The sequence below is a fragment of the Sceloporus occidentalis genome, unplaced genomic scaffold (genome assembly GCF_023333645.1).
Source record: "Sceloporus occidentalis isolate IW3139 unplaced genomic scaffold, rSceOcc1.0.p SCAF_45, whole genome shotgun sequence".
Lineage (NCBI taxonomy): Eukaryota > Metazoa > Chordata > Lepidosauria > Squamata > Phrynosomatidae > Sceloporus > Sceloporus occidentalis.
The window spans coordinates 4854025-4881996 of record NW_028317025.1 but is presented as its reverse complement, the minus strand read 5'-3'; the positions used below and the strand labels follow the sequence as shown (position 1 = coordinate 4881996).

General features: G+C 44.9%; 1 protein-coding gene across 1 annotated transcript in view; it reads right to left on the bottom strand.

Annotated features, from left to right (window-relative positions):
* LOC149289505 (HAUS augmin-like complex subunit 8) overlaps positions 1-27972 on the bottom strand; it is a 46869-nt gene that overhangs the window by 5068 nt on the left and 13829 nt on the right. The window contains exons 5-10 of the mRNA XM_089490552.1: positions 21847-21902; positions 20205-20316; positions 19791-19904; positions 18138-18214; positions 17500-17574; positions 14735-14893 (exon numbers count right to left, since the gene is read on the bottom strand). Coding sequence (XP_089346678.1) covers positions 14735-14893; positions 17500-17574; positions 18138-18214; positions 19791-19904; positions 20205-20316; positions 21847-21902 — 593 coding nt within the window. The remainder of the gene's footprint in view (positions 1-14734; positions 14894-17499; positions 17575-18137; positions 18215-19790; positions 19905-20204; positions 20317-21846; positions 21903-27972) is intronic.

Genomic DNA, 27972 nt, shown 5'->3' with positions numbered 1-27972 from the left:
GGAAACATTTCATACACGGAACTGTGTGTGCATTACACACTGGAGAGTTTTTTTTTCTCTAAGAAAATGCCAAGTTGGCCCTTCACAGTAGATATTGCATTTTTGTCAGCTGGGCCCAACTAGCCATTTTGTATAGTTAACCTATTTCTCAAGCTAGGTCATTAGTCAAATTAGTTAATTTATTCCTATTGGCTGCCTATATGATACTTTATGCAGTGTCATACATGGGACTAAGCCCATATGCCCATATCATGGGGCAGAGTGGCATACAGGGAGTATAAGGCATTTCAAGAGGCAGAGTGGCATATAGGGGGTATACGGCATTTCTGGAGGTAGAGTGGCATTAAGGGGGTTAAAAGGCATATCATGGGGCACTCTGCCTACAGAAATGCCTTATGGCTTACCAGTGCTTCTGACTCCCTGGTGTCTAGTGGGGGCAGTGAGTGCGAGTGCCGCGGGGAATTCTCCTCTGACAGCCGGGGAGGGTATGCGCAATGCGCGTAGACAACCTCCGCTGCTATTGGCACTTACACCGGGCGTCTATCACTGAGCGCCAGCAGAAGTGCCAGCAGCAGCTGAGGTTACCAGACAGGAGGATCCAAGTCCCCTGCAGCGCTGTATTTGAGGTCTGATTATAAGACGAGAGGTATTTTTCAGACCATTTGAAAAAACCTTGTCTTATAATCGAGCAAATACGGTACTTCTTCTGCTGCTCCTTTTCACATTGGCCTTCACTTTAGCCACACCTCTAGAAAGGTTATCCTTTTCACATCCACATTCCCATCAGAAAAGGCCACAAACAGCTACAAACAGTATTTGAAGGACTGGGTTTGCTCTAGATAAATCAGAAGACAGCTTTTCAAATCCAAGAAATGCAGAACAGTCTCCTCTGAGATGAAAAGAATGTAGGTAAAATTTCCCGATGCCTGTGGAAAGCTGAATGAATAGGGCCTGTAGTGGAGATGATAGCTACCAGAAATGCTCTATTCAGGGACAGAAGGTGTAGAAACACTGATTGAAGAGGCTCAAGTAGTGTGAAACTGCGAAGTACCCAATTAAGGTCCCAGGGAATCATCTTGGAAATGGGACAAGGCCTAATCCGAACTAGAAAATCATCTGACGGCAGATAAGGCGACTAGCCCATCCCCAAAAATGCACTGATGGCTGAAATCTGGATCTTTAATGGTAGAATGTTGTAATGGGGAATTGCAACCTTCCTAAAAAAAAAAGTCTAAAATCAAATTAGTAGGACATGAAGTACTGGCAAACCCTTGTAGCTGCACAAAGAAAGGAATCTCTTCCAGATTTTAATATACCTCAGAGATGTGACACGTTTGCGGTTTAACAAAAGGGTCTCTGTAATTTAAGCAAACAACCCTTTAGTTCTTAAAAGTTTCCGCTCAACATCCAACCCATCAGGTGAAATATTTCTGGCTTCGGATGTAAAATTGGTCCTTGCTAAAGAAGGTTCCTTATGACCAGAAGGCACAGAGGTGGTCTGGGACTAAGGGAGATCAAATCCGCCAGTCTGGAGCTATGAGGATACCTGAAGCTTGATCTTGTCTGATATTTTGCAGAACCATTATTATTTTTATTTTTTTTATAGTGCCAACAATTTACACAGCGCTTAATACATATATTCAAGGTACATGACAAGACGAAAATTGACAGACTAAGAAAACAGATACATTAGGTAGAGAGGGCCCTGCTCGCAAGCTTACAATCTTGAGACACTAGAGACTACAGGAAATGGTGGAAGCGCATAAGCGAGCTGGAAATTCATCCACCGCCAGAGGCTCATCTCCCAGGTTGAGGGAAGAAACGTTCTGACTTGAGCATTGCATCTGGAGGCAATTAAATCAATCTATGGAAGTCACCACTTCTGTACTATAAATCTGGAGATTCAGAGACAGTTCTCCTGCCAAGACTAGAGCTACGCTCAAAAAATCTGCTTGGAGTGTTCAAGGCACATTTCACATGGACCGAGGTCAATGTGGTGGAATGTGCTTCTGCCCAAAGGAACAGCCTGAAAGAAATCCAGAGCAGGAGCGGACTTCCGGTGCCACCCTGCTTGTTGACATAGGCTACTGCGGATCCATTGTCTGAGTGTACCAATACGTTCTTGCCCGATTCTTTGGTCCCCCAACGGTGAGGAGTGTTCTCCACCGCTAAAAGCCTTGGACATTTTGAGAGAAGACCGGCAGCCTTGCACAAACCCCTCTAGAAAAAAAAGTGTCTCCCCATCGCTAGATACTTGTGTCGGTAGTCAGAATCTCGTTGTCTGGAATGAACCACCTTCTTTCTACTGATAAAGTGTCTAAGTCCACAGGTAAGAGAAGCTCAGACATGAGGAAGAAGGGCAATGAGATAGTTGAAGGAAAAAAGCTTCTGTCCCAACGATGCAGAATGTAATTCTGGAGTGTTCTGAAGTGGCCTAGAACCTAGCATACTGTGTACCTTGCGGAAGGCATTTTGCCAATCAAACACAAAAGTCCTTATGGAAGTCTTTTGGGAGCAAAGCACTTTAATCACCACCGACTGAAAGCTTTCTATGCTGGAGACAGGAAGAAAGGCCTTTCCTAGACAAGTATCCAACTGAAGTCCCAATAATGTAGCTTGCTGAGAAGGGCTGATACTTGACTTCTCACAATTTATGATCCATCCAAGCTTTTGAAGAGTGCAGATAACACCAAAAGATGAAAAAGAAGCACAGGAGCTGAGTGGGCCCGGATTTGCCAATCGTCCAGGTATGGAATGACAATACTTCCCTAAAGCGGGCTGCTACTTCAGCCAGAAGTTTTGTAAAAACCCAGGGGGCTGAGGCCAATTGGAAGAGCCTGAAACTGGAAATAAGTCTCAAGGAATCAATTATACGAAGAAACCTTTGCTGAGACGGGTGGATAGGAACATAAAGATAAGCATCTATTTTAACTTAACATTAAACTGCAGTTGCCCCACCCTCAACCATTCCTGTAATATGTCGCGTCTGCTACACTTGAAGCACTCCCCGCAGAAGTTTGTCTGCCCGGAGAACCACTGAAGAGAGAGAGTGAGAGAGTGAGAGGGCCCCCCCCCCAACAGCTATAATCCAGGACTTAGATGATCCCAACAGTGAGGGGGCCTCTGTGAAGGCAGAATGTAGGTATGCAATGAGTACTTTGCAAGGTGAAACAGCAATATGAGGAATACCAGCGGATCAGAACAGAAGGGGTTAATTCCAGAAGAATGGTCAGGGCAGCCAGGTCGGTAACGAAGCAGGTAGTCAGACAAGCCGAGGTTCAAAACACGAGGAGGTAGTCAGACAAGCCGGGTCGGTACACAGGAATCACGGGCAGAGGTACAGAATCGTAAGGCAAGGTGAAACAGCAATATGAGGAATACCAGCGGATCAGAACAGAAGGGGAAATGCAAGGGTCAAAACACCGATAAATTTGCAGCAATACACAGGAACACAAGAATAGACCACAACAGGGTGCCTGAGAGTAGCACAGACTGGCTTTTAAATCTGGCACCACTCAAGCCCCCACCTCCAACTGACATCATGGCCACGCCTCCAGCAGTCCATCAATTTCCTGGGACCTGCCTCGCCGCACAGCTGTGCCCCCAGTGGAGTGACGGACGACCAGAGGGGAGGCAAGTGTAACTCCTTGGGAACTCCTGAGGAGTTCCCCAAACCGCTTCTCCTTCTCCCGTACTGTTCAAGATCTGTCAGAGGTTGTTATTCATTAGCTTTGAACTTGCATAATCATTGATCCTCAATGGCAGATATAAAATCCCTAGATTTTACAAGCTAGGGGCGTGGCCGACCGTTGGAGAAGATGGCTGCTTGAGACCTGAGCTCCGTCGGTCCCCCGGTAATATTAGCTTTTATTAGCTATCAATCGCAACCATGGTTCGTAATAGACGGCAGTCCTCCGCCCCGTCGGTGCCTGGGGAGGGTGCCGGGTCGTCGGTGGCAACCCTTAGGGAGTACTTTCGTACCCCAGCGGCGCTGGCCTCGCAGGCGCCTGAAGACCACGAGGCAGCGTCGCCCTCGAGCTCCCGCGATTCCGGGGACAGGCGCGAAGATGCAGTGTCCGGAGAGGCCGGTGTACCTACCTGTTCCGCGGATGTTCGCCAGCTTTTCTCCTCTGCTCCGTGGAGGGAGGACTTTAGCACGCTGCTTTCGGAGCTTAAACAGACCGTGACCGACGCGGTGGCGGGCCTTCGGGCAGATCTGGACGGTGTGGACCGTCGCCTCACGCTCCGGGAGACTGAAGCGGCTCAGCAGGCCCAGAGGACATCGGCCCTGGAGCTATCCTCAGCTCATCATGCTTATTATTTGGCCGATTACAGGAGGCGTTTGGAGGACCTCGATAACAGGGGCCGACGGCACAACATACGGATCCGAGGCCTTCCGGAGGTCACTTCTGACACCCCTGAAGATGTTAGGGGTATTGTGGTCCGCCTGTTCAACAGCCTCTTGGGGAGGCCTCCTGAGACTGTGCTCTCTCTGGATCGGGCTCACAGGGCTTTGAGGCCTAGGGGTCCCCCGTCGGCGCCCCCGAGGGATGTTATCTGCTGCGTGACCGACTACCGGCTGAAGGAGCAGCTTATGAGGCGTGCGAGAGAGGTGGGATCCTGGGCTTTCGAGGGGGCCGGGGTCACCCTCTTCCAGGACCTGTCCGACATCACCCTGCAGAATCGCAGAGTGCTGCGACCCCTTACAGCCGAACTCCGGAGCCGTGGCGTTCAGTATTATTGGGGCTACCCCTTTAGCCTTAACGTGCGCTCAGGAGGTTCTATTTTCTCGCTCCGCTTTCATCGGGAGTTGCCTGCTTTCCTCCGGGATCTCCGCCTGCCTGCTCTTCGGATTCCGGATTGGGACTTGCCCGCCATTCCGGCGGATCGTGCAGCTAGTTTTGGAGGGACTTCACGTCGGCGGGAGCGGTCACCGGGCCGTGTAGCCCGTCGCGGCAGGCTGTCTATGCAGCTTCCGGAGGCGACGGACCCGAAGGAATAACTTCAGGAGCTGCGTCCCTGCTGTTTTGCCCGCGGTCAGGCGTCCGTGTTGGTCTTGGGCTTCTGACTTACCTTCTCGGGACCTGTTTGGTGACTCTGGCTGGGTCTTCTTGGGCCCTCATGCCGCACTTGTGGACGCTCTCCTGATCCCGATCCTGGGCACTTCTGTCCTTGTGTGGAGCCTATTACCGTATCGCCGCGCACGTTTATTTACTTTTTGGGGACTATGTTTGTTTTCTTTTCCTTTTTGTGTACGTTGGGGGGGGGGGGGTTGTGAGTGTGTACTTTTATTGTGTACGTTACATTCGCTGCCGGCACGCTCCTATATCTGTTGCTGATCTGGGCCCGGGGCTTCTGCCTCGAGTGTCCATGTGCTGGCTCTAGGTGTGGTTAGTAAGGGTAGGGGAAGGGAATCGGCTCTTTTGGGTGGGGGTTGGGTCGGGGGGGGTTAGGTATTTTTTTTTTTTTTTTTTTTCTTTTGCGCTGATAGTTTGGTTCTGCCTCTGACCTCTGTTATGCCATCTCTGTGGGAGTGCAGCGCTCTGCGCTTGCTCACTTCCTTTTTTATCTTTGGGCGACACTTCTGTGTGCATTTCGGCGTGCTCCCGTCCTGGTTGGGGGGTTCGGCTCTTTTGGGTGGGGGTGGGGTCGGGGAGGGGTTTATGTTTTCTTTTTTCCTTTTTGTTGCGCTACTGTAGTGATGCTGCCGCTTGCCCTCTGATCTGCTGTCTATGGGGGAGTGCTGATAGTGGTGATTGCTCGCTTTTTTCTCCTTACGAGCAACACTTCTTTTTCAACGGGGGGTGGTCCTCTGTTGGTAGGGGGTTCGGCACTTTTGGGGGGGGGGTCGGGGGGTTTATAGTTTTCGTTTTTATTTTCTTTGCGCTGTGCTGTCGGCGAGGCCATTTGCCCTCTGCTTTGGTGTCTCTGTGGGGGGTGGCGTGCCGCGCTATCTACCTCTTTCTGCCTGGGGTTCTACTTGCTCTCGCTCGTTTCCCCTTGGGGGGCTGTTGCTACGACACGCTACCTTTCAGGCCGGGGACCGATGGGTGGTCTCATGTTTGTTGTTCCTTTTGCGGTTTTTTTGTTTTGTTTGGTTTTGTCCGGCTTCTTTTTCGGCCGTTACTCCGCCTCTGACCGTAGGCGTCGTGCCGTGCTGGTAGTACACTGTGGTCCTTTTATTTTTGGTCCTACTGTGTTTTCTTTTCCAGCTGACGCCCTTGGTACTTTTTTGGTAGGGAGGGTTTTGTTCTCCTCTCTTCTCCCTTTTTCTTGTTTATTTGTCTGTGCGTTTGTGGGTCGGTTTGTACCTGCTTCCTTCCCTTTTCCTCGTCTCCCTTTCCTAGTGTTTCTCTCCTCCCCCCTTGTCTTTTGTGGACACCGTCATGGCTTGTCGGCCTGCTGATCTCACTATACTGTCAATCAATGTTAAGGGCCTTAATGTGCCAGAGAAACGGTCGGCTCTATTTCGTGATCTGAAGCGTCACCGTGTCTCGGCGGCCTTTGTGCAGGAGACTCATTTTCGGGGCACGTCCCACCCTAGTTTGATGTCCCGGGATTATCCTGTGGCTTTCCTTAGCAATAACGCCCAGTCTAAGTCGAAGGGGGTGGCGATCTTGTTTTCAAGACACTTTCCGCTTACCGATGTTGTGCACCTTGTTGATCCGGACGGTAGATTTATTTTTGTCAAGGGCCGGGTGGCCGGGAAGGCCTATACCTTCGCTAATGTTTACGTCCCTAATGTGAAACAACATGCGTGGCTCTCTAAGACGTTGCGGATACTCCGTTCCTTTCAGGACGGTTTATTGCTTTTTGGGGGCGACCTCAATGTGGCTCTCCACCCCAAACTGGACTCTTCTACGGGGACGTCCCAGACCCCATCTGGGGTTTTGCGGAGGATTCATGCTTTACTTACTGCTGACCAGTTGGTTGACTGTTGGAGGGCCCTCCACCCGACTGACAAAGACTTTAGCTTTTACTCTGTCCCGCATAAACGATACTCCCGCATTGACTGTCTTTTCCTCCCGCACTACCATTTGTCCCTTTTGAAGGAGGCCAGCTATGGTTCCATTACATGGTCGGACCATGCCCCTCTGAAGTTGACGCTTGCATCCCCGTTGACTCGTCCCACTCAGACTTCGTGGCGGTTGAATGAGTCCTTGCTGTCTGATGTGGAGGTGCGGGACTCGACGACCGCGGCTCTTCGCGACTATTTTCTGACCAACGTTACCCCTGATGTGCCCCTTCCTACGGTTTGGGAGGCTCATAAGTGCGTGGCTCGTGGCCGGTTTATCCAGATGGGGGCTGCGAAGAAGAGGGCCTCTGCTCAGAAGCTTAGTGATCTTTCTGTGCAGATAGCAGCTTTGGAGGCAATTCATAAGGATACTTTGCGTGACAGTGACTTTAACCGTTTGCTTGTGCTTCGGGCGGACCTCGCCGATATACTTCATGGTCAATCTCAGAGGCATTATGATAGGCTTAAGGCCATCTTTTATGAGCATGGGGATAAGCCTGGGAAGTACTTGGCTCGCGCTTTGCGTCGGAAGAGGCAGCTGTCCTACATCCCCAGAATTCGTTCCCCGGGTGGTCGCATGCGTTATCTCCCATCGGCTATAGCCGAGGAATTTGTTACTTTCTATTCCGCCCTGTATAATCATTCCCCCACGCATGATGCCCCTGAGGCGCTTGAGGGCCACAGACTGGCTATTCGCCAGTATTTGTCGCGTTTTTTGCCGCGCCGTTTGTCCCCGACCGACTCTGAGCTGCTGGAGGCTCCGATCTCCAGTGAGGAATTGGCTTATGCGCTCAAGTCCTCTAAACCGGGGAAATGCCCGGGCCCGGATGGTTTGTCTTTAAGTTACTACAAGGTTTTCTTTTCTGTCCTTAGCCCCCAGTTGGTAGCTGTGTTTAACTCCATTCTTGATGGTGCGGGCTTCCACCCCCACACTTTGGCCGCTACGATCTCTGTGATTCCGAAGGAAGGTCGGGATCCGGAGCTTTGTGGGAATTATAGGCCTATTTCCCTTCTCAATGTGGACCTAAAGCTGTTTTCCAAGGTTCTCGCTATGCGTGTTGGGCGCTTTCTCCCTGGGTTGATACATCCAGACCAGTCGGGGTTTGTGCCTGGTAGGGAGTGTAGGGACGGGACCCTGAGGGCGGTCAACTTGATCCATTTAATTAAGCGGTCGGACGCCAAGGCTGTCTTGCTATCTACGGATGCCGAGAAAGCCTTTGATCGGCTTGATTGGACCTTCATGCTTGAGGTGCTCGGGGCGGTGGGCCTTGGCCCGCATATGCTGCGCTGGGTGTCCGCTCTCTATACTTGCCCGTCAGCTAGGTTGCGTATTAATGGGGCCCTCTCGGACCGGTTCTCTATCTCTAACGGTACTAGGCAGGGTTGCCCGTTGTCCCCTATGCTTTTTGTCCTTTCTCTGGAGCCCCTTCTGGAGGCTGTTCGGGTTCATCCGGACGTTACCGGTGTGGTGGGAGGGGGCGTGCACCATAAAACGGTGGCTTTTGCGGATGATATGTTGTTCTCCCTTGTGAACCCACGTGTGTCCTTACCTGTGCTGATGGATGAGTTCAAGAGATACGGCTGTCTTTCTAACTTGAAAATCAACTTGTCCAAATCTGAAATTTTGAACATTTCCCTTCCTGTGGCTGAAGTGGAGGCTCTGGCTTCTTCCTTCCCATTCCGGTGGTGTGTGCGTAAACTGCGGCATTTGGGGGTCTGGTTGGCGGATGATGTATCCCTCTTATATGAATTTAATTTTCCCCCTCTTCTTGAGGCGATCCGGAAAGATCTCCGGTCTTGGGGTTCCCTGTTTGTCTCCTGGGTGGGCAGGGTGAATACTCTTAAAATGAACATCCTCCCCAGGGTGCTGTATTTGCTCCAAGCCTTACCGATAGTTTTGCCGCGTGCCTTCTTTTCCTCCTTGAGGGCGCTGTTCCTCTCCTTTATCTGGGCGGGACGGGCTCCGAGGCTGGCTCTGGCCTTGTTGCAGAAACCTAAAGATGCGGGGGGCTTGGGCCTTCCCTGCATTCGCAGCTACTATTTTGCTTGCCACCTGTTGCGTACCCTGGAGTGGACCTACCGCCCTGCCCATAAGCTGTGGGTGGCTCTGGAAGCAGCCTCCGCCTCTGTGCCGCTACAGGTGCTTCTGTGGCTTGAGCCGGCTGTGGCTCGGAGGCAGGCGGGGGGTCACCCCTTTCTTTTGGCTACGTTGGCGGTTCTGCATTCTGTGTCCCGTAGTTCCGGGCTACTCACCTATCCCTCGCCGCAGACGCCGCTGCGGTTTAACCCTGACTTTCCCCCGGGTATGTCGGGGGGTTCTTTTCTGCTATCGGCTCCGGGAGATGCACCGACGTTGGGGTCCTATATGCAAGGGACGCGACTCCGCTCCCTGTCGACCATTGTTGGGGGTGTTGACCCGACTGCGCTGCAGACTCTGCAATATTTGCAACTCAGGGCTTATGTTGGGTCTATTCCTCAGAAACACAACCTTGTTAGAGACCCCACGCCTTTTGAATCGTTCCATTTGAAAGATGCTCTTCCTCCTCATGGGATTTCCCTGCTGTATCAGTTGCTCTTGAGGGTGGGGGCTGGGGTTTTGCCGGCCTATGTGGGGAAGTGGGAATCGGATCTTGGGGTGTCCTTCACAGCGGTACAGTGGGGGACGATTTTCTCTTTAACACATGGTTGCTCTCTTAGCACCAGGTCTCAGGAGCTTTCTTACAAGTTGCTTACGCGCTGGTACCGTACCCCCTCTCGCCTGCATAGCATGTTCCCTGACCATTCGGAGTTGTGTTGGAGGTGTGGACTGTCGGTGGGGTCGATTCTTCATATATGGTGGGAATGCCCCCTTATTGTTCCTTACTGGGAAGCTATCCAGGCAGTCCTCCCGAGTTTCACTGACTCTCCACCTCCTTTTCAGCCTGCCAGTTATCTGCTCCATCATACCACCACGCCTGTTAAGGTGTATAAGAGGTCTGTGCTCCGCCATTTGCTGGATGAGGCTAAAGCCTTGATTCCCTTGCATTGGGCTTCTGTCACCCCGCCCTCGTTTAGGGAATGGATCCTAAGGGTGGAGAGAGTGCGCGCTTTGGAGGAGCTGGTGGCCCGCTCTGATAGACAGGGTGAGCGCCATAGGCAGACCTGGTTCTACTGGTCCCAGTACTTTCTGGATCCCTCCACCCAATCTCTGTTGCCTTAATTGAGCTGGGGCCTTGGGCTTCTGGTGTTGGGGTCTCGTATTCCTGTCGTGATTCTACTGTTTGGGTTGTGCCACTGTGCTTCGCCCTGCTGCGTCAGGGTCTCGTTCTGTACTCCTGAGGTCATGCGCTGTCCATTTTGGTTTGTTTTTGTCTTCCTCCCCTTCCCCATTCGGTTTCTGTTTCCCCTTCTCACTTTGTGTTATAAAATGTTTGAAAACCAATAAAATTTTGATTTACAAAAAAAAGATTTTACAAGCTAGGTGCAATAAAGGTTAGATTTTCTGAAGGACACAGAAGCAAGTATGTGAGACGGTACCTGCTCACCATCTGTCATGTTTGTGATCATTGTTTCCCTGCTCTTTTCAGCTTGAGGCCCAGAGTCGGTTCCAAAGGAATTGCTTTTGTTCTCTTCGCTTCAACCTGAGCCAGACCTTGCAATTGCTGTTTGCCTTTCTCATTGGAAGTTGCAGTTGGAAAGTTCTCGGTTTCAAAGAAAGAGTAAGATGGTGACTGGATCACAGGCTTTATAGAACTGAGTGCACCCTGATTGGCTGAGGGGCAGTGTATGCATATGGGTGTTATTTTTATCCTGATCATTTTAACCCTTTCAGTCCCCTTATGATGTACCTGTAAATGCTTAAAACTTGTGGCAAGAAGCCCATTAGGACAGACAAGTATATCAGACAGCCTGGACTCTCTCCTCTTGGCAGAAGCCACCATCACTTGTTTTGTGATGACCGATTCTGTGCAACGGTGCTTGCTGTTAGCACCGGTACGCTCTCATTCAAAGAATGTCCGAACACGTGATTGGGCATTCCCTTTCAGTAGTGCTTCCACTGTGTAAAAAGCACTGCGTAAATTGTTGGTGCTATATAAATAAAAGATAATAAAGTCACTACCCCCAAAGCCAAAGTCAATAGTATTTAAAACGTAATATGGAGTAATATGTAAAGCATGGATGTGGGCCACTGGAATATACAAATTTAATACATTTAAACTCAATAAATATATTTTTATGAATTTCTATTGTTGTAAAAGGCATTACTACTTTTCCTGGAAAAAAAAAAAAGTGATAAATTCTGCAGGTTCGTAAAATATTGAAAAAGCGAATGAACAACAAACATATGACAAAAATGAGTTCAGTCATTTGGTTTAGGGCTGCATCTAACGATTGTTTTCATAATCGATTAGTTGGCCGATTATTATTTTTGATTAATCGATTAAAAAAAACAATATGCAAATGTTTCATTGGTTTACAATAATTTAGTGAACTGGGTTTTAAAACAAACAGCAGAATAAAAAAAAACTATTTTATCTCTTTATAACAATGGCATTTCTCTAATCGCCTTTTTATTTATTACTTTTTATTTTAATAAAAGCGGTATTTTAAAAAGGTACAAGAAACCAAACAATATTTCTCAAACTTGGTTTTAATACCTAAAAAAAGTTACTAGTAAATATTAATTTCACATGTAAAACTATTTTTTCATATTTAATAAAAACTATGCATTTATTGTTTTTATATCTTTTTATTTGCCAACCTGCCCCCCCAGTTATGCACATCTGACCCCAGGCTTGCCACTCCCAGATATGCCTTACAGTCCCCTTTACGCCACTCTGCCCCCCCCATGCTCCAGACTCCTTGGTGTCTAGCGGGGCAGCCGGTGAACGTCTGTGCTATGCGCATAGACAACCTTCACTGCTGCCCGGCACTTCCGCTGAAGCTTCTATGACTGGGCACCGGAAAGTCATGTCACGCCGGCGCTCTGTCATAGAAGCCCCAGCGGAAGTGGAGGGCAGTAGCGGAGGTTTTCTGTGCACATCGCACAGACGCCCAACAGCTGCCAGAGAGGAGGATCCAGGTCCCCTGCAGCGCTGCGGGGAATCTGGATGTTAGTGTTATAGTCACTTCAGAGAATTTGCTAAAAAAAAAAAAAAAAAAACCCCAAAAAACTCATCTAATATTCGATAAAATCGATTCAATTAGTTGTTGAAGCCCTACTTTGGTTATGAAAACCATTGGGACTGAAAAGGTTAGATACATTGAATGTTTAACTTTGCTGCTGTGGAGTAAGACGTATGCATAATACTTGACTCCGTGTCATTCATAAAATCTAGACTTTACTACACCTAGCTTGTGAAATATAGGAATGCTATGTATCTCCAGGGCTATAAGCTCAACACAGTATCTAAATTAGTCAATATCACCCTCTAATGGTGAAATGTTATAGTGCGTTAACGGCTACTTCTAAAATGTAAACTGACAGTGGCTGAGAAATATTTTGTTATTTCAAGATGGGGGAGTTTACACGTTATCGGAAAGGTATTTGTAAGCAAATATTCAGTATCTGAATACGCCACTACATGTAGTGCTACACTTGTCTGTCTGGATCTTAGCAAACATTTTTGTTGCAGTCCCCTAGCACTAGCTGCATGGGAAAATAGAAGTTTGTCCATTTCACACAATAGAAGAAAAACAAAACTACATTTGTTTAGAGAGAGCTAAACTAATATTACTTAGGTTGGACTAATGAGAAAAAATTAAGTGTTTCAAGTCTTCCGACAAGGTGACAATGGATATACATAGGACCACTGAGAAAAATTTTCAGTCAAACCGTGAGTGGATGGCTCAGGACAAGGTGCTGCAGCAACTAAAGAAAATGAATGTTAACAAAGCTCCGGGGCCTGACGGTATTCACCCACGAGTACTTAAGGAGCTGAGTCAGGAAATAAGTGAACCTCTGTTTCTAATCTTTCGGGATTCTTTTCTTTCATGAATTGTACCGGAGGATGGGAGGAAGGCAGATGTGGTTCCTATTTTCAAAAAAGGTTCAAACTCTGCGCCCGGAAATTATAGATCTGTGAGCTTAACTTCCGTGGCTGGGAAAGTATTTGAAGGGCTGTTTAGGGATAATATTCAAGAATTCCTTGGGAAGAACAGTATTATTAGCAAAAATCAGCATGGTTTTATGAAACATGGGTCCTGTCAAACTCATTTAATTGCATTCTATGCATTTGTCAATCAGGTCGATCAGGGTGTTGCAGTTGATGTAATCTACTTGGATTTTGCCAAGGCGTTTGACACGGTTCCACACAATAGGTTAGTATTCAAACTGAAGGAAATTGGTCTAGATGCAAATTCTTGTTCTTGGGTAGAACATTGGCTTAGAGATAGAGAACAGAGAGTTGTTAGAAATGGTAAATTTTCAAGCTGGTCAAAAGTGGTAAGTGGTGTCCCTCAGGGTTCTGTTCTGGGACCAATTTTATTCAACATATTTATAAATGACCTGGCAGTAGGCGTTGAAAGTCATGTTTCTGTGTTTGCAGATGACACTAAACTAGGTAAAGTTATACAGGGCGAGCGGGATATTACAGTGCTGCAGAGGGATCTAGATAGACTGGGCACACAAATGGCAGATGAAATTCAATGTAGACAAATGTAAAGTTATGCACTTCGGGGTAGCGAATGCACAAGCAACCTACACCCTAAACGGTAGTTAATTAGGGGTAATGACAAATGAGAAGGATTTGGGAATTGTTATAGACAACAAGTTAGGCAACAATGTGCAATGTCAGTCAGCAGTTGCTAAGGCCAGTAAGGTATTGTCGTGTATAAAATATAATTTTGCCTCTGTATAAATCAATGGTAAGGCGGCACCTTGAATATGCTGTGCAATTTTGGGCACCTATTCTAAAGAAGGATATCATAGCACTAGAAAGGGTGCAGAGGCGGGCTACACAATTAATAAAAGGAATGGAGCACTATAGTTATGAAGAAAGGTTAACTAATTTAAATCTGTTTAGTTTAGAGAAACGTCGCCTCAGAGGGGATATGATAACATTATATAAATATATTTGGGGCCAATACAAACCATTGTGTGGAAATCTGTTCATAAACAGGACTATGCATAGGACACGTGGTCATGCGTTCAGATTGGAAGAAAGGAGATTTAGACTAAAGCAGAGGAAAGGGTTTTTTACAGTAAGGACAATAAGGATGTGGAATTCTCTGCCTACAGTGGTAGTTTTATCGGAGTCTATACAGACATTTAAACTGCAACTGGATGGATACCTGGAAAAACATAATATTCAGGGATATAATCTTTAATTATGGGGAAACAGCTTATTGACCCCATTTTGGGGTCAAGAAGGAATCTTTTTCCCTGGTTAGTGCAAAATTGGAAAGAGCGAAAATGGAGGGGGGGCAGGTTTGCCTTCTTTTGGATCAACAGCAACAAATTAACAGATATAGGAAAGGCTGAACTTGATGGACGCATGTCTTTTTTCAGCCTATGTAACTATGTGAGGGTATCACAGATTGTCTTGGTGCCCACAGTCTTCCCCAGCTTCTAACAGTCTAGCATTATTTTGTGTATTTTATGACTGTTAAATACCATGCATCCAATTAATACATTTGTTTGCATGTTTAAACCCCCCTCCCTATAAATGATTTTATATCTAGTAAAAACAAACAAAGCTCCATGGCACACTGTAGCGTGTTCATGGTTGTGGTGCTTACCTGCTTCTCTAACAAATCTTTGAGTTCCTCTTCTCTCTGAAAAAGCATTTTCTCCCGTCTGAGTTTGTGCACCGTTTCCTGCAAGTGATCCTTCTCGTCACTAACTATTAACAGACTCCTTTCAGCCTTCTCTTCGAGACGACCAAGATTCTTCTGCATCTAAAATTACAAAACTACTAATAAAACAACGGCAACTGCAGCTATCTTGGTTTCATAAATAGGCTCAACGCACATGTATCATTATGTCACAAAAAAATGGTCCGTACTGGTCCCACCTTATGGAGCGAGTTTTTTGTTTGTTTTTTTGTTTGTGTTTTTTTTACTACACGTAAGCAATGGATGTTTTTTATGTAATAAATTGGGACATTGTTTAACTTCCTGCTCCTCTGTTTTCTTTTGGGTAGGCACATGCAAATATTGCCAACAATAATCATCATTATACATTAAGAAATTCAAAATTATATGCATTTATGACAATGCACATGATGCTTTGAAATATGTCCCCCAGCCCAGGCAAAAAAAATATGTTTGTTTAACCCCTTAATGACAAGACTCTCTTATTCGTAGTAATTTTGTACAATGTCTCTTAACATTTTCCAGTGTTGCTGTTTAGCTGTAATTTTGTGCTCCCACACATTATATATTGGGGTTTTTCAGGACAAAAAGGGCTTTCTTTTGATGCCATTATTTTTATCATATCTAATTTACTATTAAAAAAAATTATAAAAATATGGTGATTTTTTGTTAAAAAAAAAAAACCCACTTTAAAAAAAAAAAACTAAAAAAACCTGCTAAATAGATTCTACTATTTGTCCTGAGATTAGAAATACCGAACGTTTTTATGGTTTTTTTTGCTTTTCTCAGCAAAACGCTACTGGTAACGTGCAATTTCAAAACCGTTTTTCCCCCAAAGCTGGTCATTCTGCCCATGTGCTATTTCAGGTAGCACGGGTATCTTTGAAGCCGGCCAATGCAATCAAACCATATATTTTAAGAAACTAGACGCTCCAAGGTATTTCAAATGCTGGTATTTTAACCCTTTCCATGCACTAGTTCTACCATCAGCCTTCTCAAACTTTATGGTAGTAAAAAACAAAAAAAAGGTATTTTTTTCCCCCACACACATTGTACTCCAGGTGTAAATTTACAGCATGAATTTACCGCTTCTGGTATATGTTCATGTCAAGCACCCCAATATGTGTTCAGTAACATCTCGAGTGCAGTGATATCCCACATGCATGGGTTTGTTGGGTTATTTGGGAGGTAAAAGCCCACCTTTGTGAGGTGTGTATTTTTTGCCATTTAGACATCTGGTTACTCTGTGCCCACGTCCCATATTTGGGACATCTTTGAAGCCGGACAATTTAATTTACCCCATCAAATCAAATTTTTTTATGCCCTATGGCATGCGGGAATTTTTGTTAAGATTGCGTGAATTGTAGGACTTGCTCCAACTCAAAAACTATATGTAGTTGTTTACTAATCACACTGATTAGTAAGCTGGGCTCCATTGACCTTGCATATTTGAATGCAGTACCTGCATTCAACCTGCAGGAGGAGCTTGAGAGTTCTCAAGAGGGTCTGGATAGAGCCTCTGTGAACTCATTCAGTTTTCTATTGTTGACGCCATCTTGTGAATGGCGGCAACATGATGGCACTTGTGGTTGCTCTTCAGAGCAATCACAAGGATTTTGGGGTAGGAGGGTTGTGTTGCTACATGCCTCCATATCAAGGGACGTCACCAACACCATTTATTCTTAGGAAGCGATTCCCAAGCTGTTTTATCCTGCCGCCGCCATTTTTCTTGAGGGGAGGGCTTTTCTCCCCGGATCCACGGTCAGCCTCAGTTGTGAGGCTTCCGTGGATGCTGCAAAGCCTCTGATCGCGGCGATGCAGCTGTTTAACAGCAGCCCGTACACGTACGTGCTTTGTCGTTAAGGTGTTAATAATGTGAAGAACGGGCAGTTTATATATTTGCACCCCACCCATACACCACTCTGCCTCCTCCCCCCTCCCATACTCCACTCTGCCTCCTGTCAGCAACGGAGGTTCACAAGACACCATGGAGCCGGGTAGAGAGACAGAGTGGTGTATCGGAGGGGGAGGGGCCAGAGTGGTGTATGGGAGGGTGGCTCCCATACACCCCTCTGATTCCTCCCCCCTCCCATACACCACTCTGCCTCTCTCCCGACTCCCTGGTGTTTTGTGAACCTCCGTTGCTGACAGCACTTTCACTGCAGCTTCATAGAAGCCTCAGCGTAAGTGAAGGTGAGTAACGGAGGCTGTCTGTGCGTTGCAGACCCCCACCGGCTGACAGAGAGGATGATCCTCTGCAGGAGACCTCGATTCTCTGTCAGCCGGTGGGGGTCTGCGCGATGCACACAGACAGCCTCCGTTACTCACCTTCACTTACGCTGAGGCTTCTATGAAGCTGCAGTGAAAGTGCCTGTCAGCAACGGATGTTCACAAAACACCAGGGAGTCGGGAGAAAGGCAGCCGACAGTGAGGGGAATCCAGGTCCCCTGCAGCGTATCTGGATTCTAGTGTTATAATCCGATCTCTATTTGAGGTTGAATTATAAGGAGAGGAGTTTTTCAGAGCATTTGCTCTGAAAAAAAACCCTCTTTTTATAATCGATAAAAATCTTTGACTAATCAATGAAAATCGTTGACAACGATTTTCATTATCGATTATCCATTTTATCGATTAGTTTCAGCCCTAAGTAGGTATAAAAAAAACAAATGTTTACTGGAAAATACACTTACCTTCATCGCAAGATATGTTAACAATAAGGTTTGGGATTCCAACATCTCTACCATGTCGTCAGGAAAAGCGTTTACCTGTGACCAAAAATTAATGAAGACTGAATCTATGTTTATATGAACGCTGTATAGACCTTTCCCCCACTGTTTATGCTACTTATAGGGCAGTCAGGTTGGTTGTAAGGAAAACATAACTTTTTACTGATCCCTTAACATATTTCCATTTAAAAATTGTAAGTTGCCTATAACTTGTGGTTTTTAGTCAATATAAATCAGTTAAAAGAACCAGGTTACCCTAAAGTAAACAGTTTTGTGGCACGTGTGTTAAAGCCCTTAGATTACTTCCCTGTTCTGAGCTGTCCTAAGGAGATCAGATTCCAGTAAAAAATAACATAGCTGTTGTCAGTGGAGAATAGTATTACTAATTTCTATAAAGCAATAGCATCATGTAGAAAAGAAAAAACTAAACAAAAACCTATGAGTGCTTATTTTTTGGATATGTTTTTTGTTACAAAACAAAATTTTACATTAAAAAAATAATTTTAGTGTGTATGTATGGGTGTATATACAGTGTGTGTGTGCATAAAAAATAGACACAGTGATGATTGAACTCCCTCTGTGGTTAGAGCAAATCAACTTACAGAAGAGGTGTCTTTTTTCGCTTTTTTCTGTTCCGAAGCAGACACTGATTTATGAGTTGATCTCTGCATGGTTTTATCTAACAGAAAATATGTAAAACTGTTGAGGCAATGGGGCAAAAACATACTATTCACTACATTTAAAACACTTCATATCCGTTAAGTTGTAATATAAATCTCTACACTTGGCAAACTATTATATGCTTAGATATCCCATGAACAAGTCCATGGCAGCTGTACATAGAATTGTTAGCCTCCTAGTAATGAATATGCGACAAAGCAAGAGATCAGCACACACCGATTTTTTTTCCAGCATGGGAGGAGGGTGAGAAACATGGTTTCCTCCCTGCGATCCCCCTGCACCGATCACACTGTGATCTCTATGCAATTCCCCACAGACTTGCATAGAGATCACAGCATCTGTGCCTCATCGGAGTGATGAGATATCCCAGCAGGGTCTGGACAGACCCTGCAGGAGATATCCTGTCCTCCGATGACTTACCGGGTGACGTCAGCAGTTTAAAAGTGTAACAGTTTTCCGGCACTTGCACTGGAAGCTGTTACAGGAGATCAGGTAGCGAAAAGCCAGCAATTCTGCTGACAGTGGGGAGTCCAGCCTGCCGCTGCAAGAAGGTCAGGACGTACCGGTACGTCCATAAGGGTTTCTTTAGATGTGTTTTATGGACGCGCCAGTGCGTCTTTAGGGGACTGAAGGGGGTTAAAAGCACCTGAGGCATAAATATTTGGGAATCTGTCACACTATAAGGCCATATATTGCTTAGACCGTCACTGCGTCAAACACACAATTTTGAGCTATTGGCTATATTGCTTACCAAGGACTTCAATTATTGGGACTGCACTGCATTTTAACCCACTGAGACTCTTATTCAATTTAAATCCATCTATAGACACCATTAATGAGACACTTGTGTGGTATGTGGGGTGCTTAACCCAGGATCTGCAAATCCTGTTTTATAGAAAAAGTAAAAAACTGTAATCCACAACATAACCAAGTACATTATCAAATGCATAGTCTAGTCCCCCAAATCTATCAATATTAATGTTTTGCCACCAATACTCTTTTGGTAAAAAGCATTTCGCTTTCCGTAGCAAAAGCTGGGAGGGGGACAATAAGAGATCTAGTTTTCTGACACCAATAGTAAAAGAACAATTTGCATGCAAAACACTCCAAAAAACATTGGAGCTGAAGGAAACGTGACTCGGGTAAGCCTCAGAGTTTTCTCTTTTTTTTATGACATTCCGAGGTAGCACTGTAACAAGGCATATGACAAAACCCAAACTACAACATAACTAATGGTTTCAGGTCACACTGGGTGGACCATTTTCTGATTATCCTAAGAGGACAGGTGAAGTTTAGGAAATTCCACAAGTGGAAATCAAATTTACATTGCTGGAACTTATAGGGGGTGCTGGTTTTCCAAAGCTTAAAATCTAATGGGCATGGCTATAGGCATAACAGACCAAAGTAAGCAGGGTGGTCAAAGTGGGTACAACACTGGTGGGAGCAGCTATGCTCAAGCACTAAAAGTAAGAAATACTCTCTTAGCAAAGTGTTTATCGTCTTGTCTCATTTTGCAGTATGGATAAAGGGAAATATCACTGCTGGAATTGAATTGGTACAATCCTGAAACATACCATTAATTACAGAAAGGTCCAGTTCTGGACGGCCAGCTCTGTGTCCATCTAATAAAGTCGACTGCAGGTCTTCTTTCCAGAAAAGGTTTCCATCCATGGCACTGGAAGGCACACCTAGGTAAAAAACATTGTTTAATCTCAATTGTCACACTGATGGTTATCAATTCAAAGAGAATATCATTTGGAAGCCAGTCAAACCATCAACATATCTCTGCAGGATCTGTTCTAACCTTGTATTTATGAGATTTGAAACCTGACTTAAGATATGCCCTCACATTTCAGCCACACAGCGATGAACACATAGAAAATTGCATCTCCAATCACACCCAGGACTGTCTGAAGAGTGCTGTTCAATTACATCCTGGTCTCCTCTGGGTCATCTTGGCTGGTGTGACAGCATCTTTAGCAATTTACCTGGCAGACCTTTCATTCGCTGAGGAGCTATAGATCTCCGAGTAGGGGTCCCGCTGCCACTCTTATCTGGGGCCTTCCCACCAGAACACACTGTTGTATTAGACAAATTTTTCTAAGAGAAGGATAATGTAAACTTTGAAAAACATTTAAAACATTTTTTTACATCATGTACGTAGCTCATATGTACTAACAATAACATGTATCATGCATACCAGAAAGTGATAAAAAGGAAGAATTTACCCATTTCTGCTAGAGGTTGCACTGCTGCCTCAGCTCTGTTGATTTTACATTTATATGATTGTTTATGCAGTAATGTATTCTGGCTTATTCAATACTGCACTTACACAATGATGCTGTCCACTGTAAATAAATAACTGAACATTTTTGCACTTGTGTAAGTGCAGTATTCCATATTGGTTTACATCTGGTAGCACTTTAACATAGGAGCTTGCAGCACCTTATTGGGAGTCCCACATGGATCAAGCACTTTAATTAGCACATAGTGCACTTTATTTTTGTGGAATGGTGCAATATATATATATTATATATAAATAATATAATGATTTTAATGCAATATATGAATTAAACATTGCATAGTGCACTTTATTTTGGTGGAACTACAGAGTATGTTATAGTACTATATATACACACTTTATATTGCAGCTTATATTACATCTGCAAACAGTAGAACTTTACATTTACTGCGAATCTACCTCATCAGCAATTTCTGGTGCAACATATGGCTTAAGCAACTAATCGATAAGATGGTGCACGGTATTTTGGTTGAACCGCAGAGTATATTTCAATGCAATATATATTCTACAAACTGCACTTCATATTACACCTGCAAACGAAAGTACACACGTATTTGGAATCTACCTCATTGGAACTTCTATTGCAATATATTTTCATCAACTGCACCTTGTTCAACGTTCACAATTGGGAGCAGGCGGTCAGACAATGTACCTGCAGGTCCCAGTAATCCCGCAAGGCTGCCTTTGCATTGCTCGTACAAGCGTCTCTTCTCTTGTTCCGCCCAGGAACCCAGCAAGTCACGTGAATTTACATCACATGACTGTGCTCCGTTCCGGGGGGGAGAAGAGTTTGTATGAACGAGTATGCGTGTTTGAGGAAATTAATTAGTATCTGTGAAGGATTAGTATCTGTGAATGAGGGAATGAATGGTTGCGGGAGTGGGCGGGATAGGACACACACATGTTGCGGGCGGTAATGGTGAGAAATTCATCGGGATGAAGAAAACAGTCCCGTGCAGGGCTCTACATCCAAGAGTCCAAATGATCCTAGGGAAATACCCAGGGTTGTCTGCTTTCAATAAATATATACTTTTGCGGGGTTAATTTGAATCGGTGGGCTGTGAAACATTTCCAAATGCAATGAGAAAATGTCAAATTTGGAACCTGCAAATGGGCACGTTAGATTACATTTATATAGCACCAGCAGATTCCGTAGCGCTGTTACAATAGGGCAAAAAAGTAAATATGAATATTAGCAGACATTAAACATGTTGGTACGAAGGAGAAGAGGGACGATTATAAGACGACCTCGAGCATTTGCTCTGAAAAAACCTTATATTCAAGCAAATGCAGTAAATAGAAAGTAAAAATTAGAGAGAATCATTTACCTTTGCAATCTTGCCCTTGTCATACTGCATATAACGGGATTTCACAACATGAGGACCTGTGCAATTAGAGTTCAAACAGAAAAAATGGATAATTATGACAATGCGATAGGCTTTTGCCACTCTAAAATAGTCAAAAGGGCGATGGTGAAAAGCCAGAAGAGGCGGCAAAAAAAGGCTAAATTAGATCATGTAAACAGAATGGAATACCAGATTACATTTGTACTTAACCCCTTAAAGACCAGGCCATTTATTTTTTGTACCCTTTGTGACAAGGCTGTTTTTGTTTTGTAAAGACCTATTTTTATTTTAGTAAGACAAAACAAGATTTCCAAAGCAGCAGTGACCACAGACATAACATGGCTGGTAAGACGTAGATACATCAATGTAAAAGACAGGAAAAGTAAACATTTGCATGACAATAATTGAAAATATACATAGCTCACACAGCAACAATCGCGGAGAGGAGAGGTATGAATAAGAAACAGCGATTGTATGATACGAGGCAGGCTGTTTTAATTTATGGGTTGCTCGTGTCTGGCTGTAATTTTCTCTTCTAGTATTTAGTGTACCCACACAAATAATAGTTTTATCAGATACCATTTATTTTGAGCATCTTAGCTAAGGTCCTATAGAAAAAAAAAAGAAAAGACTTTTGCTCACTTTTAATTGAGAAATCTTTTACTCATCCACAAATGAAAAAAAACCTGCTAAATTGATTCTATCTGTTTAGAAATACCCAATGTTTACATTTTTTTTTTGCGTTTTGCTACTTCAAAAACTCCCCCCACCAAATCTGGTCATTCTGCCCCGTGTGCTATTTGGGACATCTGTGAAGACGGCCAATGCAATTTACCGCAATGAAATGCCTGTATTTTAACCCTTTCCATGCACTAATTCTACTATCACTCTTTGTCAAACTACGTGGTAATTTGTGTTTATCACAAAAATTGGAATTCAGGAATACATTTACACCCCAATATATGTTCAGCAACATCTCCTCTCCCGAGTACAGTGATACCACCCATGCATGGGTTTGTCAGGTTATTTGGGCGCTAAACTGACACTTGGGACTTGCACAATTCAGGTTTTCAACTTGGAATTTTGACATCTGGCCCTTCTGCTCCTATTTCCTAATTGGGCCATCTCTGAAGCCGGCCAATTTAATTTACCCCATCAAACCATATATTATTATTGAAAACTAGACACCCCAAGGTATTTCAAATGCTGGTATTTTAAACCTTTCCCTTTATGAGTAAGACTACCACTAGTCTTTGTAATTTGTGTTGTATTTTTTTCACACAAATTGTACTTCGGGTATGAATTTACAGCCCTTGGTATATGTCCGTGTCAAACACCTCAATATGTGTTCAGCAACATCTCACGAGTACAGTGATAACCAATACATGGGTTTTTTTAGGAGGTAAATTGCCACATTTGGGAAGTGCAATCTTTTTAATTTGGAACTTGGGCATCAGGTCCTTCTACCACCATGTCCTATCAGGTATTTTAACTCTTTACATGCTAATTCTACCACTAGCATTTGTCAAAGTTAGTGGTAGTATTTTTTGTAGGACTGCAACTAACGATTATTTTAATAATCGATTAGTTGGCCGATTATTTTGTCGATCGATTAAAAAAATACATTATTTTAAATTGAAGAAAAATTGCAATAAAAAACGTACAATTTACACTTTCATCTCTTTATTGCAATGGCCTCTCTCTATTCACCTTCTTATTTTACTGACATAATAAAAGCTACAACATCCCAAACACAGTGTGTTTCTCAAACTAGGTTTTAATACAAAGTTATTAGTAAATATTAATTCATATTTTCATATTTAATAAAAACTATGAGAAAAAAAGCCTTGTTTACATTTTTTTTATTTACCAAACTGCCCCCAGTTATGCCCATCTGACCCCCAGCTTGCCACTCTGCCCCCATATATGCCTTATACCTCTTATATGCCAGATTCCACTGTGCCCCTGATATGCCTTTCAGGGCATATAGGCATATCAGGGGACATAAACATATCTGGGGGTAAAAGGCATCAGGGGGCTCAGTGGCATATAGGGGGTATAAGGCATATCGATATTAGGCATATCAGGGGGGCATAAAACAAATCTGGGGGTAAAAGGTATATCAGAGGGCTCAGTTGCATATCACTGGCATATAAGGAGTATATCCTTGCCCTGAAATTCATAATACCCCCCATACACCACTATAACTCACCCATACACCACTCTGGCTCCTCCTCCTCCCATACTCCACTCTGCGTCCTCTCCCCTCCCATACATGACTTTGCCTCCTCCCCCTCCCATATACCACTCTGCCTCCTCCCCCTCCCATACACCACTCTGCCTCCTCCCCCTCCCATACTCCACTCTGCCTCCTCTCCCCTCCCATACGTGACTTTGCCTCCTCCCCCTCCCATATACCACTCTGCCTCCTCCCCCCTCCCATACTCCACTCTGCCTCCTCCCATACTCCACTCTGCCTCCTCCCCCTCCCATATACCACTCTGCCTCCTCCCCCTCCCATACTCCACTCTGCCTCCTCCCCCCCTCCCATACTCCACTCTGCCTCCTGTGAACCTCCGTTGCTGACAGGACACCAGGGAGCCGGGTAGAGAGGCAGAGTGCCGTATGGGAGGGGGAGGAGCCAGAGTGGTGTATGGGAGGGTGGCTCCCATACACCCCTCTGACTCCTCCCCCCTCCCATACACCGCTCTGCCTCTCTACCCAGCTCTGTTACTGAAGGCTCTTTCACTGCAGCTTCATAGAAGCCTCAGTGTAAGTGAAGGTGAGTAACGGAGGATGTCTGTGCGATGCATACCCTCACCGGCTGATAGAGAGGATGATCCTCTGTCAGCCGGTGGGGGTCTGCATCGCACAGACAGCCTCAGTTACTGCACTTCACTTACACTGAGGCTTCTATGAAGCTGCAGGGAAAGTGCCTGTCAGTAATGGAGCCGGGTAGAGAGGCAGAGTGATGTATGGGAGGGGGGAGGAGGCAGATGGGAGGGGGGAGAGAGACGGAAGTGAGAGACCGGCCCGGCCGACAGTGAGGAGAATCCAGATCCCCTGCAGCGTTGCGGGGGATCTGGATTCTAGTGTTATAATCCGATCTCTGTTTGAGGTCGGATTATATAAGGAGGAGTTTTTCAGATAATTTGCTCTGAAAAAAAAAAACTTTTTTAATCGATAAAAATCTATTCGATTATTATCGATTTTATCGATTAGTTGTTTCAGCCCTAATTTTTTGTGTGTTCTTTTTCACACATATTGTACTTTAGGTATGAATTTACAGCCCTTGGTATACGTAACTACCAAACACGCAAAAATATGTACATTGATACCACTTATGCATGGGTTTGTTTGTTTTTGGGGGGGGGGCTACAAGGCAACATTTGGGAAGTGCCCCATTTTGGTCAGTCTGTGCCTATGTCCTATTTAGGACAGCTCTGAACCCAGCCACTCCGATTTACCCCATCAATTTATTTTTTTAATTGAGACACCCCTTGGGTATTTGAAATGCTTGTATTTTAACTCATTCCTTTCCATGTTAGGGTTTTTGGGAAAATACACAGCTCATTTTAGCAATTTTCATAAAAATAAACTATTTGACTTTAACATTTTGTTGGAACTGGATGGTTCCCCTCATCGTGACATCAATGCATAATTATTTTTAAATGTTACCACATTTTTATTTTTTTTTCAATAATTTTTTTATTAATATTTTACTAATCACATTGTGATTAGAAAGCTGGACTCCATTGACTTGCATGGTTGACTGCAGTACCCGTTTTCATCCAGCAGGTGGGACCAGAGTTCTCAGGAGGTTCTGTAGAGAACCCTTTTGGTAACGTGTTAGCACACCGCCATCTTGCGAGAGGGAAAATCTCTCGCAGTGGCGCATTTGACCACTCTCTGGAGAGGTAACAGTGCATCCTGGGTTGGGTTTTCGGTGTCGCTGAATGCCTCACTATCGTGACATTTCAGTGACACCCTCTAATTTTTAAATCAGGTGTCTGTCATGATTGGTCATGTGGCCAGAGGGGTATTTTCTTTGCAAAAGACTCAGATTTAGTGACAATGGAGCCACCTCAAAAGAGAACTCCAAGATTTACTCTCATCGGAACAACATCGAAAGGAACCATCTGAACATAAGGCGTTTCCACAGGCTTCCTTATGGATGAAACTTGTGAGCGAGGGTCCTGTGTTATGTCCCATTGTTTGTAAGAACTATTTGCCTGTTTTGTTTTTTCTTTTGTACTAGGGCTGAAACGACGAATCGATAAAATCGATAATAATCGATAACGGAAATCGTTGTCGACGATTTCCGTTATCGATTAATCGAGTGATCGATTCGTTGTTGGCTCCTTTTACTTACCTCCACGAGCGTTCCCTGCTTCCGCTACACGCTCTGCACTGCGTGACGGATGTGACGCGTTCCGGAGGTAAGTATTCTTCATGTCTGTGCGATTGGCTCCGTTCGCACAGAGCGGTTCGCTCTGTGCGAGCGGCTCCGTTCGCACAGAGCGGTTCGCTGGGGTGGGGGTGGGGGGGCAGGCCAGGGTAGGAGACTGAGTGCAGGGCAGAGTGGGGGTGGGGGGTGCAGGGCAGGGTGTGAGTGTGGGGGCAGGGCAGGAGACTGGGTGCAGGGCAGAGTGGGGCAGAGTGGGAGACTGGGTGCAGGGCAGAGTGGGGGTGTGGATGCAGGGCAGGGTGTGAGTGTGGGGGCAGGGCTGGGTGCAGGGCAGGGTGCAGGGCAGGGTTGGAGACTGGGTGCAGGGGCACAGTGCAAAGTGCTGGGTGCAAAGTGCCAGGGCTGGGTGCAAAGTGCCAGGGCTGGGTGCAAAGGGCTGGGTGCAAAGTGCTGAGTGCAAAGTGCCAGGGCTGGGGCAAAGTGCTGAGTGCAAAGTGCCAGGGCTGGGTGCAAAGTGCCGGGTGCAAAGTGCCAGGGGTGGGGCAAAGTGCTGAGTGCAAAGTGCCAGGGCTGGGTGCAAAGTGCCAGGGGTGGGGCAAAGTGCTGGGTGCAAAGTGCCAGGGCTGGGTGAAAAGTGCTGGGTGCAAAGTGCAAAGTGCTGGGTGCAAAGTGCAAAGTGCTGGGTGCAAAGTGCAAAGTGCTGGGTGCAAAGTACCAGGGCTGGGGCAAAGTTTCTTGAACAGTAATAGTCCACCTCTTTTCAGAATGTTTGGGGTTATTTTGTTTCATAAATATTGTGTTTGGGTTTTTGTACTTTGAAAATATTGTTTTTTTATTACATCATAACAAAATAAGAATGTTAATGTAAATTTTAAGTTGTTTTTTAACATCCAGTTCATTAAATTATTTTAAATAAACTAAAAATTTGCATATTGTTTTTTTTTTTATCCGATTAATCGAAAAAATAATCGGCCAACTAATCGATTATTAAAATAATCGTTAGTTGCAGCCCTATTTTGTACGTCTTGTTTTTTGTCATTTTGACACTAACATTTGTCTTTTTAGGAAAGAGGGAAAGAGAGCAACACCGTTGCGATCTTAGATGATTGGTTTTATTTATATACCGTTTTTTTAGTACTAAAACTTAGCATTTCAAAACACACACAATGAAACATGTTTAACCCCTTCGCGACCTTTGCCGGTTCAGGACCGTCATGACAGGAAGGTCACTAAATGACCTTTGACGGTCCTGAACCGTCAAAAAATTAAATAAGCTTAGAAAGTGATCAACGATGAATATCATACTTTCATTAATCAGAACCATGCATCATACGCATTTGAAAGCAAAGGGTTTTTTTAAGCTTATCTAATAATAATAATAATAACAAATAATAATACAAAAAGAGGGAAAAGAGCCCTTTTGGCACATCATTGGGTGAGATTACACAGTACTTGTGTACCAATGACAATATTGTTTGTTGCTCACAAGGTGAAATAACTGCTTTAAGTTACTTTGAATCGTATTTTCTTGTCTTCTACTGTTACTACAATAAGAATTACAATGCATCAAGCATTATTTATTTGCTCTAAATAAAAATGCTACTTGATTGGCTGTGGCTGACAATTCCATACATGGTTCTCTGTACAAAAACAATACTCACAGGATACATGATCTCATACCACATAAGTGAAGTATTCAC